At 32.4% G+C, this 21,966-nt stretch overlaps 1 protein-coding gene across 1 annotated transcript in view; it reads left to right on the top strand.

Moving 5' to 3' along the window:
- LOC145284085 (uncharacterized) overlaps window positions 1–21,966 on the top strand; it is a 473,693-nt gene that overhangs the window by 198,756 nt on the left and 252,971 nt on the right. The window contains exons 54-60 of the mRNA XM_080133151.1: window positions 576–762; window positions 5,611–5,798; window positions 8,733–8,933; window positions 14,562–14,670; window positions 16,000–16,316; window positions 17,791–18,109; window positions 20,004–20,224. Coding sequence (XP_079989277.1) covers window positions 576–762; window positions 5,611–5,798; window positions 8,733–8,933; window positions 14,562–14,670; window positions 16,000–16,316; window positions 17,791–18,109; window positions 20,004–20,224 — 1,542 coding nt within the window. The remainder of the gene's footprint in view (window positions 1–575; window positions 763–5,610; window positions 5,799–8,732; window positions 8,934–14,561; window positions 14,671–15,999; window positions 16,317–17,790; window positions 18,110–20,003; window positions 20,225–21,966) is intronic.

Genomic DNA, 21,966 nt, shown 5'->3' on the forward strand with positions numbered 1-21,966 from the left:
CCCTAGAAAGATTGCCACCGTCGAGAGATTTGCTAATCCTATGCGATATAACTGTAAGGACATCTGCTGTAGATCTAGCAGAACGGAAACCATATTGAGTGTCACTAAGAAGGTTATTTTTGTTGAGATGTTTGATTACTTCTGTATTTAACACAGATTCTAGCAACTTACTCATTCTTTCGATAACTCTAGTAGACGAATTCGCATCGTTAATCTTCATTAAAATTTGGGTGACAGTAAGATTCCCTAATGTCCCGTTCCTTGCTATCATCCAATGGCAGTCTTGTTAGTGCTTTTTCGCTTCAGTCTTTCCATCCTCCTCAATCCTTCTTGACTATTTAATATGGTGACATTTTTTTGGGGGGGGTTAACTTACAATTATATGGTTTCTGTTTTCTTGCTTTCATGAGGTGTTCCTCTGTCTTTTTGTTTATATTTCAGTTGCAGTTTTTATATGGTCAATTAGCGTTTGCAGATCATGAGTATTAGTCTCTGCATTCAAGAGTTTTCCATTGTTGCTACAATTTTTTGGTGGTGTTTTTATAATTATTTTTATTACTTGCTTTTCTTTTTAGATCATGGATAATTTTGATTGGGTTTCAGAAGCTCTTCAGAATATTTTGGAAAGTTGCATTATAGAAGCTGGAACGAATGTGCAACTGTGGACAAATGGTACCAATTCCACTGAAGTGAATCCACCCGATTCTATTTTTGATGCCATCTGCCCAAGAGAATGTAATGATAATGGAAACTGCGTAGAAGGTAAAGTGTAAAAGACATATCTAAAGTTTTTGTAAATTTAAAATCTTATAACATTTAACATTTTATATTTTATGATATTTAACATTTTATAATATTTAACATTTTATAATATTTAAAATTTTATAACATTTAACATTTTATAACATTTTATATTTTATGATATTTAATATTTTATAATATTTAAAATTTTATAACATTTAATATTTTATAACATTTAACATTTTATAACATTTAACATTTTATAACATTTAACATTTTATAACATTTAACATTTTATAACATTTAACATTTTATGATATTTAACATTTTATAATATTTAAAATTTTATAACATTTTATATTTTATGATATTTAACATTTTATAATATTTAAAATTTTATAACATTTTATATTTTATGATATTTAACATTTTATAATATTTAAAATTTTATAACATTTAACATTTTATGATATTTAACATTTCATAATATTTAAAATTTTATAACATTTAACATTTTATAACATTTAAAATTTTATATTTAAAATTTTATAACATTTAACATTTTATAACATTTAAAATTTACTGAACAAAGAAAGACTTTGCATTATAAATTTTGATGCAAAATTTCAAAATCCTTTAGATGATCATTTCTATTCTGGATTATTTGGATTACTTGGTGTTATGTCACATGGAACCTTGTTGCAATAGAAAAAATTCCAAATAATAATCAGTTCTAAGTGAGAGTTGAAGGTTCAATCTTTAGTACGAATGATATTAAGAATGCAATTTCGAATTACTTAAGACTTTTCTTCAATTAACCTCTCCACTGTACTGTATATCGATACTCTATGGCTGACTGGGATAGCTTCCGTACATTTATATCTGATCTACCTCTGCATTCCATCTTTAAAAAGGATGTGTCCTCTATAGTATCAGACCGGACCTAATCGTTAATTGTAAGCATAGACCGATTCCTACTATCCAAAAAATTCCATACAAAAACCTAACAACCAGCCATGGTCCTCCCCAGAATGTGCTGCTGCTATCGCGCACAGAAATCACTTTTTCCATAGCTACCAACGTAATAAATCTACTGAGACTGAAGCTGCTTTCAGGACTGCCAGAAACTACTGTAAAAAAGTAATAAAAAATGCAAGAGAGCTATATGCGTAGTCCATTAAATCCAAAGTAGCTGAGCAGCGGCTTGGTCTCACCAGTTTTGGCAAATAGCAAACAGGATCCTGAACAGAAGCGTGCGTTTTATCCCAACTGTATCATCAATGGACCTGAAGTCATCTCGTCAGCATCAGACAAGGCCAAACTATTTGCCAAGAACTTTGTAGCTAATTCTACCCTATGCAACGAAGGCCATCAACTCCCCATATTTCCTCCTATAACAGACAACGCGCTATGCAACATACAAATATCTGTGTGTGAGGTCGCCAAGCTAATCAAGAACCTTGATTCCAGTAAAGCAACTGGCTCTGACGGCATTTCAATTATAGTGTTAAAAAAGCTTCAACCAAAACTTGCCTCCATATTTACAAAACTGTTTAAGTGTTACCTTAAAGAGAAGTGCTTCCCAACACCCTGGAAAACCTCATCAGTATGCCCTGTATTTAAGAATTCAGGTGATGAGTCGTCTCCCTCTCAGTACAGACCAATAAGTCTATTGTGTGTCATTAGTAAGCTGGAATCCATATTAAATAGAGAAGTAGTCAACCACCTCAGCAGAAACAACCTTCTTAGTGACATGCAATATGGTTACCATTCTGCTAGAGCTACAGCAGATGTGCTAACGGTTATATCTCATAGGATTAGTGAATCTCTCGACAAAGGCTTCCTTTCTAGGGCAATTGCTCTTGACATATCAAAGGCCTTCGATAAGGTATAGCATTTCCAGCTATGGTATAGCTGGAAATGTTCTCTCAATTATTAAATCATAGGCTCATAAGAGTAGTGGTTGATGGGCAGAAATCAGACACCCACAGTATTAATACTGGAGTTCCTCAGGGGTCAATCCTGGGCCCAACTCTTCCTGATCTACGTCAATGTTCTCCCAAAATACATACTTAAATCATTCGTTGATATCTATGCTGATGACATGACCATCTATGGCAACACATCAAAGGCTGTAAATGACAAAGTTCTCTCTGATTCTCTCTCCTCTGATTTTGAGCAGGTGGTACAGTGGGGGAAGAGGTGGCTGGTTACTTTTAATGCATCTAAAACCAAGCTCCTATCTTTACATCATCAACACTCTGATCCCCATCTGGGATAAATTGAAATGGATGGCTCTCGTCTTGGGCAGGCTCCATGTTTTGACAAGTTTCTGTGATTGACCTTTACTCCTGATCGTAAATGGAACATGTACATCAAGTCTGTTGCCAAGGTCGCTGGGAAAATGGTAGGATCCTTCTACTGCTCCAGAAGATATCTCACTACTGATGCAATTCTCTATCTATATAAAAGGCAAGTGCGTCCAAGGATGGAGTACTGCTGCACATCTGGGCAGGAGCTGCTAAAAACAGCCTATTCTGCCTTGACAGAGTACAAAATAGACTTTGTGGCTTAGTGGCAGAAGCCCTTTTCTCTTCCCTACAGCCTCTCTCCCACAGAAGAGACGTTGCGAGCTTGTCTTTGTTTTATCGTTACTTCCATGGAAAGTGCTCATATGAGCTCCAATCTCTCGTCCCCCCTCACCAATTTTTCACAATAAACACCCATCTAGCTGAAACCACTCTCAATAATTTTCCCCACTCTTTATCTGTGCCTAAATCAAAACGTAGATTCCATGAACAAAGCTACTTTCGTAGAACTGCACGCCTGTGAAACTCTGTTCTGTTTGCCTGTTTCCCACCTGATTATAACTTCGATGTCTTCAAGTCCAACATAAAAAAATTCCTGATGAACCGCCTCCTTAAGTGAGACACTTTAGCAAATCTCCAATACTAACGATTACTACGATACTATCCCATTGATTACTGTACACGCAATAACCATTATCCCCGAGTGGCCTACAGGCCTTGATAAGTGGTGACCAGGATGTAAAAAAAAAAAAAAACCTACCCTCATAAATAAAGATCTCCATTAAAAATTCCAAGTAGATTCATAAGTTTGGCATAACGATTCGAGAGATCAACCAAATATGCCTGAAGAAGGTCATAGGTTACATCGGCCGAACAGCTGTGCGAATAAAATCCAAGATTAGAACAGTAATCTGAATGATCCAAATACTTCAAAATTGAAGTTTTTATTCATGCAATTCCCATATTGCCATAAATTGTTTGGAAAATAATGACCAATTTCAGAAACAATACAGCAAAATTGCATTGACACACCGGTTCTTGTTAGATCATCGAAGTTAAGCAACACTGGGTCTAGCCAGTATCAAATGGGTGACCATTTGGGCATACCAAATGCTGTATAGAAGAGGACTCAAAACCTATCCGAAAAAGAAAAATGAAAATACAGTCCTGAAGATATCTTTAGCAAGTACTTGAATACAACCTGCTAACTCATACATGTGTTGACATAACGGGACAATATCTGTGGGCGAATATTCTGCTCTCAGTTATGTGGCGAAGCTCTCTTGAAAGAGTATGCAATTGGTTTTCTTTTTCTTTCGATTCGGAAATAAAAATTTATCGATTGAGCTTGAGAAATAAAAATTTATCGATTGAGCCTTGAGAAATAAAAATTTATCCATTGAGCCTTGAGAAACCTATTTATCAAGCTGTCTGCAGCTTTTGATATTCATATTATTTCGATTCATTCGACTACTGTTCTCATCTTGAGTGTGATTTTCACAATGTTTCTGTTGATGCCATCTTCGACCTTCTTTAAGTGTATCTTGTTGGACTTGGGAATTTGGACGAAATTTTGAACGGAACCCTTTTATTTACTTCACAATGGTAACATGCTCTCGTTTTATCAGCCATAACTGAATAATTGTATTTTTCAGTCGTCCTTCAGGAGAATATCACTTTTACAATTGATTTTTCCAAATACTCTAACCACTGTGCCACAGGTCCTTGTGGGAATTCCCAAGTATGACAGAAACATTTCAGAGTTCGACAAGATACACCTGAAGACGATCGGAGGTTACATTAACTGAAACGTTGTGAAAATCACACTCAATATGAGAACAGTAATCCGATGAATCCAAGTAATAGGTATAACCAATCCTTATCTCAAAATTCAGAAACCACCTTTCTGATACTTTGACAGGTTTTATACGACAATTTCTTTCAAGCATGCATTGTCATGAGTGAAAAGCTGTCCGGGTTATCTTTTTTATCTTTAGGGCTCAATCAATGAATGACTAATTTTCATTGTTATTAGCCTATAAAAACATAATTTTCTGAATTTTTGAGATGAGCAGAGATAAGCTTCCCTAAATCATAATAGAATCGTCTGCAAGTTCCTGTGGCTTAATGGATAAAGAACTATGTATAAGTCAGTTCCAGTTAGACTCTTCTGGAGGTTGAAGGTTTAATCATCAGTGCAGGCAATACTCAGAATACAATTGTGAATTACTGAAGATTTCTATCTGGTCATGGCTGATGGAGCGAGAGCATGTTACCCCTATGGCTTAAATAAAGGGCTCTGTTCAAAATTCCATGTAGATTTCTGTGTTCGATGAAGGTCATTTTGATCAATTAGAATATTTTTTTTTTAATTCAATAAAAAAGACATTTTTAAGATAATGCAGTTGAGCAAAATATATATGTTAATGCTAAAGACAATAGTCTGAAAACATAAAAAAAAACATTATAAAGCAAAAATGACTACATAAGATGTATCACAGAATTTCTGTAAAAGAAGTTTAGCAAATAATTTTACTTTTTCTTTTCTTTAATTTTACAGGTAATTGTGTCTGTGAAAGCAAATACGAAGGCGTAGACTGTTCTTTGGAAATCGGCTCACCTCCTATTGTTGATAGTGTCCAAAACCCAACCTGCGATACCAGCAGGTCCAAGTGTGAACATCTTCTGGTCTTTGGAGATAATTTCCTGGAAAATGATAAACTTACTTGCCATTACACATATATGAATGTAAGTAGACTTTAAATTTGGATTCTCTGGGTATTTCCAAATTATTGCCTTTAATAAACAGAATTATTGCCTGTAATAAACAAAATTATTGCTTGTAATAAACAAAATTATTGCCTATAATAAACAACATTATTGCCTGTAATAAACAAAATTATTGCTTGTAATAAACAAAATTATTGCTTGTAATAAACAAAATTATTGCTTGCAATAAACAAAATTATTGCTTGTAATAAACAAAATTATTGCCTGTAATAAACAAAATTATTGCCTATAATAAACAAAATTATTGCCTGTAATAAACAAAATTATTGCTTGTAATAAACAAAATTATTGCTTGTAATAAACAAAATTATTGCTTGTAATAAACAAAATTATTGCTTGTAATAAACAAAATTATTGCCTGCAATAAACAAAATTATTGCTTGTAATAAACAAAATTATTGCCTATAATAAACAAAATTATTGCCTATAATAAACAAAATTATTGCTTGTAATCAACAAAATTATTGCCTATAATAAACAAAATTATTGCCCGTAATAAACAAAATTATTGCTTGTAATAAACAAAATTATTGCCTATATTAAAAAAAATTATTGTCTGTAATAAACAAAATTATTGCTTGTAATAAACAAAATTATTGCCTATAATAAACAAAATTATTGCCTGTAATAAACAAAATTATTGCCTGTAATAAACAAAATTATTGCCTATAATAAACAAAATTATTGCCTGTAATAAACAAAATTATTGCCTGTAATAAACAAAATCATTGCCTGTAATAAACAAAATTATTGCCTATAATAAACAAAATTATTGCCTGTAATAAACAAAATTATTGCCTATAATAAACAAAATTATTGCTTGTAATAAACAAAATTATTGCCTGTAATAAACAAAATTATTGCTTGTAATAAACAAAATTATTGCCTGTAATAAACAAAATTATTGCTTGTAATAAACAAAATTATTGCCTATAATAAACAAAATTATTGCCTGTAATAAACAAAATTATTGCTTGTAATAAACAAAATTATTGCCTATAATAAACAAAATTATTGTCTGTAATAAACAAAATTATTGCCTGTAATAAACAAAATTATTGCCTATAATAAACAAAATTATTGCCTGTAATAAACAAAATTATTGCTTGTAATAAACAAAATTATTGCTTGTAATAAACAAAATTATTGCTTGTAATAAACAAAATTATTGCTTGTAATAAACAAAATTATTGCTTGTAATAAACAAAATTATTGCTTGCAATAAACAAAATTATTGCTTGTAATAAACAAAATTATTGCCTGTAATAAACAAAATTATTGCCTGTAATAAACAAAATTATTGCTTGTAATAAACAAAATTATAGCCCGTACTAAAAAAAATTATTGCTTGTAATAAACAAAATTATTGCCTGTAATAAACAAAATTATTGCTTGTAATAAACAAAATTATTGCTTGTAATAAACACGCTAAAACGTACATACACACACACACACACACACACTCAAAACCTCTGGCTTTGATTGAGGAGAGACTAAAACTTGCTGCTATGGTTTCAGATGATCTGAAATAACAGCGAGGGGAGATTTGATTCCAAATATTTCTCTGCTATACCTCCTCATCTTCTAGAAATAGGTTACGATTATGAATGTTTCCTGTATCAAATGAACTTTATACAATGTGAAATTTACTTTATGTATGAAAACGAAAGAGGAGAGATATAACATATGAGAAATATTTGGAATCAAGTCTCCCCTTGCTGTTATTTCAAATCATTTGAAACCATAGCAGGAAGTTTTAGTATTCCCTCTATCAAGTCCAGAGGTTTTGGGGAAATATCAGATACTTTGTAATTCATACGCAAAACTAGGAAAACAAATGACTATGATTGAAACATTTTATGGATATAAAATGTGCTAAAAATAGGCTCTGGATGGAGGCCTTGCCAGACCACTAATATTAAGAAAGTCTTCCACGTTTCATTCTGTAGGAAATCGTTGGGGGTTAAACGTGGATGAATCTGTGTAGCTTAATTGCCATATATTTTCAAAACTTACTATCTAGCTCTATCAACCTATTGAACACTGTTGAAATGAATACTGAAAATCGATTCATAATATATATCTCCTTATAACATTTGATGTGATGTGGATACATGAAAAAAAAAAAAATATATATATATATATATATAATGTTTTCAATTTGATTATAATTCTTTGAATTTAAATCAAAAAGAGTTTTTTAATATATTCAAATTTGGAGGCATATATATATGTGTGTGTGTGTGTGTGTGTGTGTACATATATATGTGCGTATGTGTGCGTGTGTATGGCATGAAAAAAATCTGGAATTTTAGAAAGATCTCAATCATTTCATACACTATAAGAGTATTTGGGCTCGTCCAAACAAAAATTCCAAACCTATCTGGCGCATATACCCGGTGAACCAAGTGCAAGAGAGATCCGAACAATTGCGATTAAAGGGGTGGGTAGAATCTTGAAAAGATCTTTCGGCTTGGGTCTCTGAAATAGCAGGTGAATGTCTGGCATAAGTTTGGATGTATCACCCCATAGAAAAACAAAAATATAAAAAAATTGAAAAAATAGATGAATGCATATATATATATATATATATATATATATATTTAATTTCAATTAACACTATGTATTAGTTTGATTTACTATTGATGCCTTCGGTTTCAAGAAAACACTAGAAACTCAGCCCACAGGGCTAAAGATACCTTATCTTACAGCTAACTTACGTTCTTGTCTAATGATATTATAGACTTGAGTGAAAAAAATCGAAATTAATGTTTAATATATTTTTAGTTGTAGAATGCATAAGGTAGTGCTGTTTAATCAGTCATTGTTTTCCTATTTGATTCCTGGTATATTTCTATGCCACTAATAGTGTTCTTAATATCCTTTTTGCAGTTCACATCCAAAGAAAAGAATGCCAAAAGTGTGAAGGCCTTTTTCATCACTAGTGAACAAGTGAGGTGTGACGTTGATCTCGAAGGCTTTTACGAAATCCATATTAGCAATGATGGAACTAAAAAGAGTAAAGCTTCAACAACGTTCTTAAAGTTTAATTCGGCCTGTCACACGTGCATGAAGGATAACTGCACATCCAAGGTAAGATTTTTCAAGCCAATAGTCGTGTTTCTATCAATAATTCTTATAGCTTCATCCTTTATAGCAGTAAAATTTTTAACTCTCCCTCCCCTCTCTCTCTCTCTCTCTCTCTCTCTCTCTTTTTTATTATTGTTGTTTCACCCCAAACAAGTCACAGAGCCACGTGAGAGGCTACTATTAGGGACTAGATTTGCAAGGATACTTTTTGTGGAGTTGGCCAGTGAGATGTCTGTTCACGTTTCACTTGAATTTCTACATGTCAGTTGTTAGGGAAGCAGGGGCTCGGGAGAGAATTACAAAGTGCAGCAGTCCCAGGAAAAAAGCTATTCGAGTAGAAGGCTTTATTACATCTAGCGATCTCGAGTGTGGGGTGGGATTTTGCTGCTTATCGGGTTTGTCGGAGGTATTGTCATCAACGGGGTGCTAGTGTTCGTCAGAACACCTGCTATTGAAATACATAAAACAGACACAAGGAACCTCTCTCCCACAGAAGAGACGTTGCGAGCTTGTCTTTGTTTTATCGTTACTTCCATGGCAAGTGCTCGTCTGAGCTCCAATCCTGGTCCCCCCTCACCAATTTTTCACAATAAACACCCGTCTAGCTGAAACCACTGCCAAAAATTTTCCCCACTCTTTAACTGTGCCAAAACCAAAACGTAGATTCCATGAACAAAGCTTCTTTCTTAGAACTGCACGCCTGTGGAACTCTCTTCCGTTTGCCTGTTTCCCACCTGACTACAACTTGAATATCTTCAAGTCCAACATAAACAAATTCCTGATGAATCGCTCCCTTAAGTAAGACACTTTATCAAATCTCCAATACTAACGATTACTACGATACTATCCCATTGATTACTGTACACGCAATAACCCTTATTCCCGAGTGGCTTCCGGGCCTTGATAAGTGGTAACTTCCATGTAAAAAAAAAAGGCTGCCACGTTTCGGCGATGGGACAAAGTTTAGTTGATAGTCTAGGACCTATTAGGTTGGTGTCTAGAAGCGAGGGACTAGTGGCAGCAAGAGCTCAGATGTGGCAACAATAATCCACGCATGGGCGAACAGTGCTCTTGCAGAGATACAGGATACTCTCAGGTGTGAATCTTTAAATGAATAAATAAGTTGACCTTGGGTATACTTTCAGCAGACTCGTAACTCTCGCTTCCTTATTTTGTCCTTTAGTCCTCACATTCTATGAGCTATGTTTCTGATAAAAAGGAAAGAATTGCTGTTTTCTGGGTCAGAAGATATGCATCAAGAACCTATCGTTTTTGACATTGAAGTTGGCAGAACTCTAATAGAAGTATACATTTTTTGCTCATTAAGATTGAGTCAGCCCCATCTATGAAGTGTTTTAGGTGATCCACGAGGTGAAATTTCGTGTCTCACACATTTCAAATATCCCCATTTGCTGCAAACATGTGCTTGACATGCAGGTTCAGGAAGTCATCTTGCAGTAGGTTGCCAGTACACCATTATGTGGAGTACCGCCTTGTCATCTACTCACTAGGTGAGTTTATTCGGGGGTACATCTCTCCTAGTGAATTAAACATGTCCCCAGATACCAACCTAAAAATTTCTATGATTTGGCGTGGTATGTACAGCACCTAGCCCTCCCAAATGGTCACCCATCTCGTGTTAGCCAGGCTCATCGTGGCTTAGCTTTGATGATCTGGCAAGAACTCATGTGCCAACGTAATTGTGCTGTATATATACGCATATACATAATATATATATATATATATATATATATATATATATATATATATATATATATATATAAATAAACAGAGACTTAGCAAAATGTTGTGTTAAAGCTAAGTTCTTTGTGATGACTACAATTCCATAATAAAGTCACGGAAATACAAATGAAAAAATGGCAAAGGTGCTGTGACTGTAAAATTGGGCATATCGATCATGCAGTTAATGTTGAATTTGTGCAAGCTGACTATGAGCTTTCTCATGGATTTTTTGTGACTAGATCTCAAATACCTTTGTCACTCAGCTATGCTTTGACTGTCCACAAAACCCAAGGTATTTCAGTTGATGGTATCATTGTTGACTTAAGATCTGATGTCATTTCAGACAGAATTAATAGCTTTGTCACATGCTAGAAAGCTGTGCAATGTCTATTCGATTGACTTTGACCCTCATGAATTGACCATATGTGACAAAAGTGCATGGACTGAATATAATAAATTGAGGGCCAAAAGAGTCAGGATTGATTGGCCACCACTTCCTCCTTGCTCTGTCAGTTGTTATGGTATAAACAGACTTATAAAAGAAAAAGAAATCATTAATGACCATGATTTGAGGCAAACATATAATGATTCAGATAGAAAACGGCCAAAAATTGACAATTTAAATGGTTAAAATAATTTGGACCTGAAATTAATTCATGAAAGAAATGCTTGTTTTGCTAACAGCATTGTTTAAATGGTCAAAATAATTTAGACCTGAAATTGATTCATGAAAGAAATGCTTGTTTTGCTAACAGCATTGTTTAAATGTTTTTCTACTGAAATAAAATATTTGTATGTTCAAGTTAATAGATTTTTATTTGAAAATCACACTCCTCGGCGAATTAATGCTGAAATTATGAATTTCTATACAAAAAACTAAATATTTTTGGTACAAATTTCAAATTAAAAGCAGCTATTAGGCACACTTTAAATAATATCAATTTGGCATTATATTTGCTTTGTTGGAATTTTTTTTTTTTTTTTTACATAGGCGTCACCACTTATCAAGGCCGATAAGCCACTCAAGGATAAGGGTTAAAGAGTGTAGAGTAGTCAAAAGGACAATATAGTAATCGATAGTAATGGAAGTTCGGTAAATTTGTTAACTTAAGTGGAACGGTTCATCAGAAACTTGTTCACATTGGACTTGAAGACAACCATATTATAGACAGCTGGAAAGCAGGAAAACGGATGACAATTCCACAGGCGTGCAGTTCTAAGAAAGAAGCTTTGATCATGGAATCTATGTTTAGGTTTACGCACAGATAAAGAGTGGGGAAAATTATTGATAATGTTTTCAGCTAGTCTAGTGTTTCTTGTGAAAGTTTGGCGAGGGGGACCATAGATTGAAGCTCAGTCGAACACTTTCCATGAAAAATAATAATGACAAGTGGAATATTGGCACTAATATTTCCCATTATGTCAATTTTCCTTCCAACATTTTCAACATTATTGGTATTTTTTGGAAAAAAGTATAAAAGAAAAAAATTGACAAAAACAGGTCATATATTAAATCTAAATAGCAAAAAATTAGTGGTCTTTCCCCTTAAAATCCAACCATCATCTCAATGTGGGTTGGGAGTGTAACTTCATCACTGCAGGCGAACGATGGAATCATTCTAACTTGAAAATTTATAGTTTTTATTTAAATTCTATTATCTTCCTTTTTAAAGTTTAATATTAATTAATATTTTTCCAGTAAAATAATTTTCCGGTTAAGCATTTTGTTGAACATTTTTCTGATAAGACAAATCTTTTCCCAAGAAAATATTCATGAATAAATATGAAAGTTTTTTTTGTTTTGAATTTACAATAAATTTCTGGATGGTATGTTTATTATTTCAAATTTTTGTCTCAAGTAGCGAATATTGCAAAGCGATAGAAAACTAGCTAAGCCAGCTACAATCCATTATATATATATATATATATATATATATATATATATATATATATATATATACACTAGAAAAAGTATCCGTCGTCGTTGACTGGGTTCAAAACCAGCCTACAGAAAATGGACTCTGATTTATGAAAGTATGATAGGTTATGAAAAGGAAGGGTGGTAAATCTGGGTTTAATTTGGGAGTATTAAAACCAAAGCAAAATATGATGAAAGTAAAAATAAAATAGATAAACCCCATAATTTATTATAGCATACCTGTTCACACTGAAACACTTATCACAATATTCTGTGGATCTATATTGAAAAACCTTTTTAAACTTTGTGACATATTTCCATTCTATGAAGGCCGGGTGCGAACGAACACCCCATAATTTTATTATGCAATATTTCTTCAAACTGAAACATAATTATCAAAGTATACTTACGCAGATAGATATGAAAAGTCTTTATTAAAGTTTGTGCCTATTTCCATTCTATGGAGGCTAGGCGTGAATGCAGACCCCACAATTTTATTATACCATCCCTATTTAAGTTAAAACATAATTATCAAAGTATTATTATGTACATCTATATCAAAAACACTTGTAAACGTTTTTTTTAATTTTTTTATTTCCATACTTTGTGAACCAGGCGCGAACGCAGACCCCACAATTTTAATGAACCACCGTTCTGCCAGATCAAACATACCCATTCCTGTGTCTCGATATATCTTCTATCATTATATGTAATCAGTTTTTTTTTTTAAATAGTAACCAGATAGGAGCCTATTCGTGACCAGACACACACACACACATTCAGCTTTATATTATAAATATATATATATAATCAGAAGAATTCTCTTTAAATCTATAACTTTCATTACATATCTTTAATATAAATCTATTACAATTTCAAAAACTAAGTTTTCATTTAAATGAACAAAATATTTTAAGAAAAATTTTAGTAATTTTTTTATTAAAATATTTTACTTGATTACTATTAATATCAAAACTATTCCATATATATAGGAAAATAGGACAATTAATAACACTAACCATTAATTTATTATAAACTGTTTAAAATTAGTCCTGCAAGTCAAGCATTTGTTTGGTCTTTGCTCTTTCCTATATATATACAGTATTTCAAAAGACTGTGTTATATTATTGATTTAATTAACAGTGTAATTATTTTGTCCTTTAGTTCACACATTCCATGAACAATGTTTCTGACAATGGGGAAAATTGCTGTTTTCTGGGTTGGAATCTATCCATTTAACACTTTTCATTGGTTATTTTTTTAAACTTTGGAGTAATACTTTTAGCTCCTTACATAAAGTGGTTTCATGCCTTTTCTAGAGCGATTTCCATATAAAAATTTTTTAAACTTCCGTATTTATGACAAAAATCTATAGTTCAAATTCCTAGATGTTGTTCATCTTACCATTTATTTCTTTCAGCAAGTTAAAATGTTTAATTCTTGACAGCACCTGTTTCGTAGTGCAGAAATAATCATATAATTATTATGTCAATTTTTTAATATTTTCCGCCCTGGCTCTTCAAAAGAATAAGAACTCATTATCCTGAAAAAGAAAAGAAAAAAAATGTGGGTATGATTGGATAAATCCGAAGGGTAGTTGCATTGTGTTTTATGATATTTACATTATCTTTGATTATATATATATATAGATATATAGTTCATGTATTTTGAAGGTGGTGTTTGATCAACACTGCTGGGTAGCCATGATTTAATATACTGCTTTGTTGTTAAATCCCGAGTGTTTCATGGTAAACAACTGATGATCCCTTTAAGAACATTATTACTATTTTTCATGCAAGTAAAACGATTCAGCAGTGCAGGAAATTGATTGACTTACTGACAAAATAATTTTCCAACGAAGGACATTTTTTTATAGTTTAAAAGGATTTAAAGAAACTTCCAGAACATATATTGTAAATTTGCTTAAATATGTTTCTACTTTAATTCTTTGCCGTCTCTTTTATTTCTAGAGTTCTATTTGTAAGGTGAATGGCCTCTGTTATGACAACTTCTTTTTCAACCTGAAAAATTTGTCACAAGTCTGCGATGGTAAAACCTCAACATGGAAGCTCATCAATCGTAAGTTTTTCAATCCAGTTTTTTTGTGAATGGAGAGGCATCATTTCAAATAATTTACTCAACCATTTTGATCTATTATGCTCCATACTGGAGATTATAGTGAACTGACTTAGCTTTACGACCGCCTTTCCATCGCAATGATTCATGAGAATGTCTCGAGCCTGCTCTCGGTCAACCTAATGAAACATATGTTCTGAATATAAGCTTTTTCGATTCGCTTGTTGAAAAAAATCTTCATTAAATTCTAAATCTATATTATGAGAAGCATTTCAAAGTAATGCCACCTTTTTTTTTCTATTCCGTCAAATTAATTAGAGGGGTTTCAAATTGCATTGTTATGGTGACTATAGTTCTGCATTTTTATTGCAGATAGTGACGGTGTGAGACTCTCAACCCCTGTCATGGACATATGTCAGAAGCAAAGAGGCGTCATTGTATTCCTGGCAAAAAATGCATTGAGAATGGTGATGACTCTGTAGAAAAATAAATTCTGGAGTTTAAAAGGTCGTTCATTGTTATGGTGTCACGCCCGTCTTTGTAACACTTCAGTCTTTTCAGTTAAGAATATAAGAGGCTTTACTTTTGGCACATCCCTTGTGTGACAAAGCGTGCTACTGACGTCTCTGTACAACCATAGTTCGTCGCTGACAAAAGTTCATTGCGAATCGTGGGGACTGTGTAGAAAAATAAATTCTGGAGCACAAAAAGTCATTCGTTTTAATCGTACCAATCCCGTCTTCATAACTTCAACTTTTGGAGTTAAAAATATAGGAGTCTTTATTTTTGTGGAATGACTCTTGTAGATTTCTCTTAGTGTGTCTGTCTGTTTGTCTGTTCTACTTTTTCAGAAGCTACTAGGCCGATCTGGCTGAAATTTTGTATGGGCCTTTGCCATGATAAGGTGCAGCAAACTAAGTATTATGGTATTCGTTTGATGCACAGTTAGGGATACTACTTTTTGAGTTGTAAGCCACTTTAGTTTTAGAAGAGAAGCTTTAAATTGTAAAATCTTGCAGATAAAGATGAAGAGCAGTTCCTTCCTGTATAAAGACGAGACATAATGTGCCGGAATTCTTAGAGACCTAGTAAATTTTATGGAGTGATTCCCGTTTCTCATTGCTTGGTAGCAGAGCATGGTTCTATCTGATTGGTCATATCTTATCACCTCTGTTTATAAATATAACATTTCAACCTTCTGTAACTATACCCTTATAGTCATGCCATAAATATTACAACATCCCTACTTTTGGTCAATTTCTAAGCAGCAAATATTTGATATTCAAAAGAGTGCATAGTTCTGACTCATTCGCATTTTCTTGTTACTTTCAGCTAAAGATATTGTACTGAGAACGGTGTTATTCATCCGTATTAGTGTGAATATCCTCATCTCAAATGTGTACAATTTTACCGTTATTGGCGAGCCTCATCTAATGGATGGACAGTCCACAAGTCCAAACATCCACTTCAACCGAGATGGTCAGTATTTGGTCTTAAAAAATCTTTCTCCGGAATCTTCATGTTTGATAAACCCCAGTAATTGTCCGTATGGAATCTCTTTCTCCATCGATCTGAAACTGATAAGCTTGAAGAGCGACTGTTTCATCTTCAGTAGCAGCACAATGAAATCGTTTGGCCGAGGACTAAGGGTAAGACTGTTTTCATACTTTTTTTTTTTTTTTTACAAATGGGTTACCAGGCCTGGGGGTCACTCGAGGATAAGGGTTAATGTGTTTATTGTGGTCATTGCGACAGTAGTGTAATAATTGTGTGTAATGGAAATTTGGTATAATTAGATTATTTACGAGGATGGTTCAATAAGAATTTTTTTATGTTGGACTTGAAGATGACAATATTGTAGTCAGCTGGAAAGCAGACCAGTGAAACAGTTTCACAGGCTGGCATTTCTAGGAAATAAGCTTTGTTCATGGAATCCATATTTAGGTTTAGGCACCGATAGAGAGTGAAGGAATTTATTGATAGTGATTTGGGCTAGATAAGTGTTTTTTGTGAAAGATTGGTGAAGGGGGAAACCATAGATTGAGGCTCATGCCATGAAAATAACGATCGAGCAGAAACAGGCTCACAATGTCTCTTCTGTGGGAACGAGGTTTCAGAGAAGAGAAAAAGCATCATCTACTAGATTATGATTTGAACTCTGTCAAGGCAGGATAGGAGGTTCTGAGCAGCTCCTGCTAAGATGTGGCAACAGTATTCCATCCTAGGACGTACTTGACTCTTATACAAGTAGAGAATTGCATCAACAATGAGATATCTATTGGAGCAGTAGAATGATACAACCATTTTTCCAGCGACCTTGGCAACAGATTTGATTTATGTGTTCCATTTCAGGTTAGGAGTAAAGGTCAGACCAAGAAGCTTGTCTAAACATGGAGCGTCCTCAAGACGAGAGCTATTTATATCAATTAATGCCAGACGGGGATCAGAGCGTTGATGATGTAAAGAAAGATAGATAGATAGATAGATAGATAGATAGATAAGCCTGATTACTGATTTGATCCACCAACTTCTTAGTTTATTATTTTATAAATTTTAAGTGTTAAATAAAAATTTGAAAGTATTTATACAAATTAAAAAAAAAAGCAAAAAACTCCAATGAAGTTGTTGTTGTTGTATATCATTTCTGATGATTTTGTGGGCATTCGTTTGACTGATATCTTTCTATTGGGAATTTCTTTTAGAAGGATATCAGATACTTACAAAAGGGACCACGTGAAGGTTGCCAACGTTGTTAAGTGATAATGTTTTTGTGGAACAAACAGAATTCGAACTTGTCATACCCAGATTTTCAGTTGTTGTCATTAATTACTTAGCCACTGTCATATTCCTGCCACTAAAGTTGACATCTAGGCATTAACTACACCCACAGAGTGTGTGGATGATTGCATGGAAGTAGTTACTACAAATCTGTGAACGTGGCTTAGACCAATGCATATATGTTGATTGTGGGCGTGGTTATCGCACATGCTCGAATTTAATAGCAGGATGTTTGGATAACAGCAAAGAGGTACGACACAGTTACAGCATATATAAATGTCGCCGCCTTTCAGCGTTATTTTAAAATGTTCCTTCAAACATTTATCGAGCATGCTTCTATTTCAGATATGGTTGAAGAATGGTCAGTTGTACGTGAGCATAAGAACCCATAATAAAGAATGGACTGTATTTACTCGCTTAGCAAACACAAACTTCTTCCATCTAGAGATTTCTTGGAGCAAACAGTTTGGTCTCTCCATGTTTATTGACAAGAAGCTCCAAGCTAAATCCACAGACTATATCCCCAGAAACAATGTTGCCGTTTCGACACACATATTTATTGGCACAACATTTAAGACAACACAATTTGGCAGATTCATTTGTAGCGGTTGGACATTGGTTGGCATCATACGTTCTATGAAGGATAAACTTATGATTGAACCAGGTAAGGAATGACCATATACTGTGCATACAATCGAAAAAGATTCAAGGGAACTGGGTGTTGTTCGGGTAGGCGGAATGTAATCATAAAGGATTTCTTTCCTGAGATTTTTGCTAACCTGGGGGGAATGATATCGTGACAAATAATTTACATGTGTTTTCTTATAGTGATAGGACGATTCCAATATTTTTCCTAATTCCGATACAATTGCCGATTCCGTACTAAATTTCCAATTCCGATACAATTACTGATTCCGATTCTTTATAAATCTCTAATTAGATTGTTATTTTCCTCGATTTTCGTAAAAACACATGCCAAACATGCAGATATTTTCCTAAACGTCAAAATACATTTGTGGAGGATGATCTATCGATTTTAGATTTACTGGCAATTTAAAATCAATAAATATTTATTTTATCAGTTATTACCACTAATGGAAAATTTTACTATAAACAAAATCAAATGAAAAATGACAATTAAAAGAATCGTTTTGGCATCGGAAAATAGGCATGAATTTTTCCGATTCCGATGCCCCTAAATCTTCCGATTTTTCCGATACCCGATTCTGATTCCGATTAATTGTCCCAACACTATTTTCTTACTTCTTCTGCTCCCTTATAAACATTTTCTAATTTTTAAGTAATAGAAATTAGAATTAACAAAATTCCTCTCTCTCTCTCTCTCTCTCTCTCTCTCTCTCTCTCTCTCTCTCTCTTACATTATGTGAAATATTTTTTCTGGCCTAAGGTTGGATACTTTTTAGACAGGCTTCGTATATATATATATATATATATATATATATAATGTTTCTGCTGTCGTTTTTCTTTTAGCGATAATTATATCACTAATACTAGTTACCTTGAGCTTTAGGGAATTGTCTGCTATTAGACATGAGTTTCTTTCCCTACATATGCATAAACGACCTTTTTTTATGAATACAGACACGCATACATACATATCGTTAGTTATTATCCCCAAACCAGAAAATGGATTTACTACACACCTATATTTTATTCATTTTCTGAAGTATGCCTTACACGTGTTTCGTTGAATATCAGAGGCTCACCAAACAACTCATCAGAGACAAATGTATGTTCCTCAAAAAATAGTCAAAAAGTTTGTTTTCTTTATAAAAAAGAATTTGGTGAAAAAAAAATGTTAATAAAAGGAAATGGAAATATTAAAGTTTGCAAAAACATTAGAATAAAAACGTTTACTTATTGTTGTTGTAGTGCTTGTAGGCACCTAGCCCAGGAAAAAATTGAATTCAATGCACACGTAGGGAGAACGCTTATTTTAGTTCATTCATTTATAGATATAGGTATAATTATGATAAAAATATGAAATGGAAATATGGTGGGAACACAAAAAAAAAATGCGAGAGGGGAAAGAACCAAATAGGAACTACATTAAGCCCTAAAAGATGTTCTTTTTGCTTACAAAGAGGTCTCAAAGATTTAATATAAATGGTGTCTAAGATTTTCAAATAAAATAACGAGTGTGACTATATGTAGTCTTGGAAATTTCATTAAAACATTTAAATTTCAAAATATCATTTTATATATATATATATATATATATATATATATATATATATATTATTTTTACATGGTGGTCACCACTTATCAAGGCCCGGAAGCCACTCAGGGATAAGGGTTATTGCAACTACAATATATATATAAACTACTTCATTTACTCATATAAAATTAATATACAAAAGTATAAATTTATGCGTAAACTTTAAGTATTTACTTCAAAGTGCTCAATACGTAAGTAGAGTAGGTATATATATATATATATATATATATATATATATATATATTCAGGTTTGAGGTGTTCAAAAGTCGGGACTAATGAAGACATATATATATATATTTGATTTGATTTACTTTTACAGAGAGATTACAACTAGAGGCAGCACCAACGATTGAAATCACTACAAAAAACAGCGTCGTTTCAACAGTTTGTAAATTCAAACCTCTCACCCGCACAGATGTGGTCTATACTTTGCAATGGTTTGTCGGTAGTACAAGTATCAAAAACGTTCAGCTTCCGAGCAACGTTTATAACGACGAGATCAACGAGAAAACGATACCCCAATGCAAACTTGGAAGCAAGGTAAATGCAATGTGGATTTATTTTATCTTCTGTATTAATAACTAGTGTAAACACTTTGTTAGAAATGATGCTTCGTCAAGGTTTGCACTAGTATTCTCTATATAAAAGTCAATGTTTGTCTTATAGAAATCAGTATTACTTGAGTTCAAACTTGCTACTGTTATTTTTAAGGTTAGAAAATTTAATGAATGAAATTATTTATAACCAGAAATATATCCCCACATGGGCAATGCGGGATGCATAGTGCAAGTATTCATATGGAATCATAGAATTATTAATGTGATTTAATTTTTCATATATAAATTTAATATGATTTTAATTTTTCATATATAAATTTAATATAATTTTAATTTTTCATATATAAATTTAATATAATTTTAATTTTTCATATATAAATTTAATATAATTTTAATTTTTCATATATAAATTTAATATAATTTAATTTTTCATATATAAATTTAATATAATTTTAATTTTTCATATATAAATTTAATATAATTCTAATTTTTCATATATAAATTTAATATAATTCTAATTTTTCATATATGAATTTAATATAATTTTAATTTTTCATATATAAATTTAATATAATTTTAATTTTTCATATATGAATTTAATATAATTTTAATTTTTCATATATAAATTTAATATAATTCTAATTTTTCATATATAAATTTAATATAATTTTAATTTTTCATATATAAATTTAATATAATTCTAATTTTTCATATATAAATTTAATATAATTCTAATTTTTCATATATAAATTTAATATGATTTTAATTTTTCATATATAAATTTAATATAATTCTAATTTTTCATATATAAATTTAATATAATTCTAATTTTTCATATATAAATTGAATATGATTTTTTTATATATAAATTATCATTTCTGCTGACCTGAAGAAAAAAAAGCACTTACTCTTGACTTTTTATTCAGAGTGGAGTATTCTGTCTGAATTCACTTTAGGTGGCAGAAATTGTCCAAGTTGCCATTTATTTACCCGCTTTCCTTCACCACTTGTAATGGTTTAATTTTATAGGCTAGAATAAGACACGAGTTTTTTGTTTTGTTTTGCTCTCTAATTTTGTGTGAGGCAAGGGTAGGCAACCTAGAGCATGTAAAAGCACTTTTACCGGCCCACGAGCCTAATTACTAATGACTATTTTTAACATGAGAGACGAGGCTTTTGTATTCAACAAACGGCCTACTGTTATCTTCCTCTGATCCACTCAATCAAATTTGAATACTATGATCGCAACAACACCTCTATTTCTGCATAAAAAAAATAATAACATAGAACAAAAAATAAGAGCCGATTTGACTGACAGGCGACAAACATTAGGTGGGGGCAGCTTCAAAGGGACAATGTTGTCTCAGTCAGCTTTCTATTTAATTCTCAGTACACTAAAATATTAGAGACTGAGTTATCTTTCATTAGATTTATTTTATAAAGTCACGTTGCTTATGGTTAATGTCAAATAATGCATACATACTTCGATACGTGCATTATATGTACATGCCTCATGAATGTGTGAATGATACCGCATGTGTACGTACATAAGTGCATATGATTGGAAGTATTTATATTCTTATGTATGTATATGTGTGTTTCGTTTTTGTTTGTATATGTGTGGTTAGTTTGTGGTACAATTTTCAATAACAATTTTAAACATACACGTCATAATTTCATCCATTTCATTTTGGTTGATTTTTTTCATTTTGAAGTATTTTTACA

Source organism: Euprymna scolopes, chromosome 8 (assembly GCF_053919585.1).
Source record: "Euprymna scolopes isolate OS-2025 chromosome 8, ASM5391958v1, whole genome shotgun sequence".
Classification (NCBI taxonomy): domain Eukaryota; kingdom Metazoa; phylum Mollusca; class Cephalopoda; order Sepiida; family Sepiolidae; genus Euprymna; species Euprymna scolopes.